The sequence below is a fragment of the Nanorana parkeri genome, unplaced genomic scaffold (assembly GCF_000935625.1).
Source record: "Nanorana parkeri isolate BGI_ZX_2015 unplaced genomic scaffold, ASM93562v1 scaffold505, whole genome shotgun sequence".
Taxonomy (NCBI): Eukaryota; Metazoa; Chordata; class Amphibia; order Anura; family Dicroglossidae; genus Nanorana; species Nanorana parkeri.
In genome coordinates, this window is record NW_017306773.1 from 538164 (window position 1) to 541437 (window position 3274).

At 38.3% G+C, this 3274-nt stretch overlaps 1 protein-coding gene across 1 annotated transcript in view; it reads right to left on the bottom strand.

Annotated features, from left to right (window-relative positions):
• Positions 1 to 1567: 1567 nt before the first annotated feature.
• C7 (complement C7) overlaps positions 1568 to 3274 on the bottom strand; it is a 44007-nt gene continuing 42300 nt past the window's right edge. Inside the window, exon 17 of the mRNA XM_018561164.1 lies at positions 1568 to 1986. Within this exon, the coding sequence (XP_018416666.1) occupies positions 1814 to 1986 (173 nt within the window). The 3' untranslated portion in view covers positions 1568 to 1813. The remainder of the gene's footprint in view (positions 1987 to 3274) is intronic.

A 3274-nucleotide genomic window follows, 5' to 3' on the forward strand; every position in this document is an offset into this window, starting at 1 on the left:
AAGTCTTCTCCAGCACATCCCAAAAATTCTCAATGGGGGCTGGACTCTGTGGTGGCCAATCCATGTGTGAAAATTATGTTTCATGCTCCCTGAACCGCTCTTTCACAATCTGAGCCCGATTACTTATGGCATTGTCATTTAGGATATTGTCCGTGCCATCGGAGAAGAAAAGAATCCATTGATGGAAAAACCTGAACATTCAGTATATTCAGGTAGGCAGCTGACCTTTTTGGGACATAACATTGCTGAATCTGGACCTATTATTCAATGGAAGGTGTTGACCTATTAGCTTAGCTAAATCCAGGTGGTGACTTTTTTGGGGGCCAGACAGTGTATATATGTGTATGCTCGGCTTAATTCTGCTTGTTCCTAGGTCCCCTAGACTGATTACCAAAGGATGGGGTAATGGGACTGGATCTCTTAATACTTAAAAAAAAACAAAAGCAGGATTTTCTGCATTATTAAGCCTAAAATTCAAGTAGGCCTAATAATTCATGATGTGTCCGATGATATGCAAATACTATTGTCAGTAAATGGATCTGAATTCCATGCCTTGATTGGACAAACACAACAGCATAAAGATAACTAGTTTTTGCTAGAGTATTTGTAAATCATTGTTTTTATATATAAAAAAATGATATGATCCTTATGCTTATTTTCCAGTTCTTCTTCTTATCCTAGCTATCCATATTTAAAGTGAAATCAAACTGCTGACATCTTTTCAAGTAATACCGATACAAGTAATACCGATACCTATCAGGATTTCAACAGTCTGGTGAAGGGAGTATGAACACATATTGGACAATCCAATGGAGTCTGTAATTGTAAAAAGGTTGAGAACCCCTGTTCCTGAGCACCTAGGGAGCACCAAGACCCAGCCTGTTTTAAAGGGTATCTATAGTCAAAAACTAAAAATAAATCAGTATTTCTATATTGAATTTTCATAAGTTCTAGCCCACTTCTAATAACCATATCCATCTATGCGTTTGTACTGTAAATTCACTTACTGAATATACTTTCTCAATGCACTGACACAACTCTTACAGAGTCTGCATTTTGAACTCAGTGTCTAAGCAATGTAACATTATACTTGCTTGCTGGGAGCAATGCATTATGGGCTATGATGGTTTGAGAAATTGAGATTGCATCACAGGAGGGAAAGAGATGGAAGGAAGTTGTTGGAAGTGATGAGCAAATGTAAGGTAGCACTACATATAAGGGATTTTTTTCAAGTAGGCTTTGATTGTTTTATCAAAAAACAACTCTAGTATGTATTCCTATTACAATGCTGATGTTATAACGGGATATTATATGCTGGGACTTTACAACTCCTTTAATATGCAAATTCAACTTCAGCCCAGCCCCTCCGGTTTCTCCTACCTTACAATTGACATGTTTCCTTTATAGACAGCTTCACTGGCCAATGAACCATGCCAGGGTAAGTCAAAGTACCAATTTCATAGTGTAAAGTTACCGCTCAATAATATACTGTGGGGAGTTAGCGCAACACAGGAGACCAGAGACAGAGCTTACTGTAAAACTGGATATAATCTGTGCTTATTATTAAGGGACAAGCCAAATACTAAACAGAAAGGGTTTTATTTGTATCTGGTACAAAAAAAACTCAATTTGTTTTACCAAACACAAACAAAAGACCTGACAGCTTGAATTTGATGTTACATTTCATATAAGCAATATCATAATTCAATGGCATTTGTAGGCATGAAGGAGCCGTAGAGCGGCTGAAGTGCTGACTTGCTTTGACGTCTTCTTTAGCAGGACAAAAATGCAATGACACTGTACTGAGATTCCTCTACTCATCACAGGGACTCGTGCTGACAACTTCCACATCCTGCCCTTGGCATCTAAGGATTCCAGCCTCACATTCACTCAGAGTTTGCTTCTTGTCGTTTACTAGGACACAAATGCTGATTCCTTTATCGTGGCAGCTCCCAGCTTTTCTGCAGACACATGTGCTTGTTTCATCTGGACACAAAGGGAGAAGGATGAATTAACACAATGTAAACTAGACTAAGAGATAGATATTCAGTCCTATACAGTGATAAAAGATTAACAAAATGATAAAAAATAAACTGTGGCAGTCTTAAAAAAATTTGCAAAGGATGGTTTAATGTAAGATGTTTCCTGAACCAAGTCCTACTCTTCCTTTGCACGTATCCCACACTAAAAGGCCATAAGTATGTTGACATCTATCCAAATATCCCTTCCATTGAAGGGTACTTTGAACACTACGGCATGCAAAGCTGTTTTAGACAATTGTATGCTTTCAACCTTGTGGTTACAGTTTGGAGAAGGCCATTTTCTTTTCCTGTATGACTGTGCCTCTGTGTACAAAGCCATGTACATAAAGATATGGTTTGATGTGGAGGAACTCACATAACTTCCACATAGTTCTGTCCTCAACCTCACCTACACCAGTAAAATGAGTTGGAATACCAATTGTGGGTCTTCTCAACCAGCATCAGCACATGACCACAAATGTTCGTTTGGCTGTATGGATACAAAATTCCATAAACTATTATGGAAATCATTCCCAGAATAGTGTAGCCTGTCAGAGCCACCAAGGGGGTCCAACTCCATAATAATGGACATAGTTTTGGAATGGAATGGAATGTCCAAGAATGTCATATAGGTGTGATGGTCAGGTGTCCACAAACTCATGGGCAATTATATTTTTATGATTATAAGCAGGCACATTTCTTATCCGATAAAGAAAACAGCATATTTCTTTTTCTCTGTCAATTTTCATAAAAAGCTGACACCTAAGTGGGCTTAGGCACAAGTACTGACACGGGTTCAAATTTCAGAAGGAAACCTTTCTACATTAGCATTGACTAGAGCTGAGCACTGTGCATACATGACCAGAGGGCACGTTATTTTGTGATGGTCGCCCTTTAACATGAAGGCGTGATGTCTAGTTCGATCATACCTAAAACCAAAGCAAAATTTCAGCAATAGGTTGATATGGGGACCTGTTTATACAAAGGAATTTTTTTTTTTTTTTACTGGAAATATGATTTTCATGGCTTAGCCATTTATAAAAACACTTGATGTTGCAATTTCAATAGAGATAAACAGTATTTTAGTAAAAGATTGTAAGCTGAATTTGGACAGCGCATTATCGAAAAATGCATCTGAAAAAAATGTTTATTCACTGTAGTGACTGTAATGTCATGGTTTAGGAGGCTTTTTTGTGCAATCAGGGGCATCCCTATAATGAGGCAGTTGAGTGGTGGTGGGGAGAGGGGGAGGG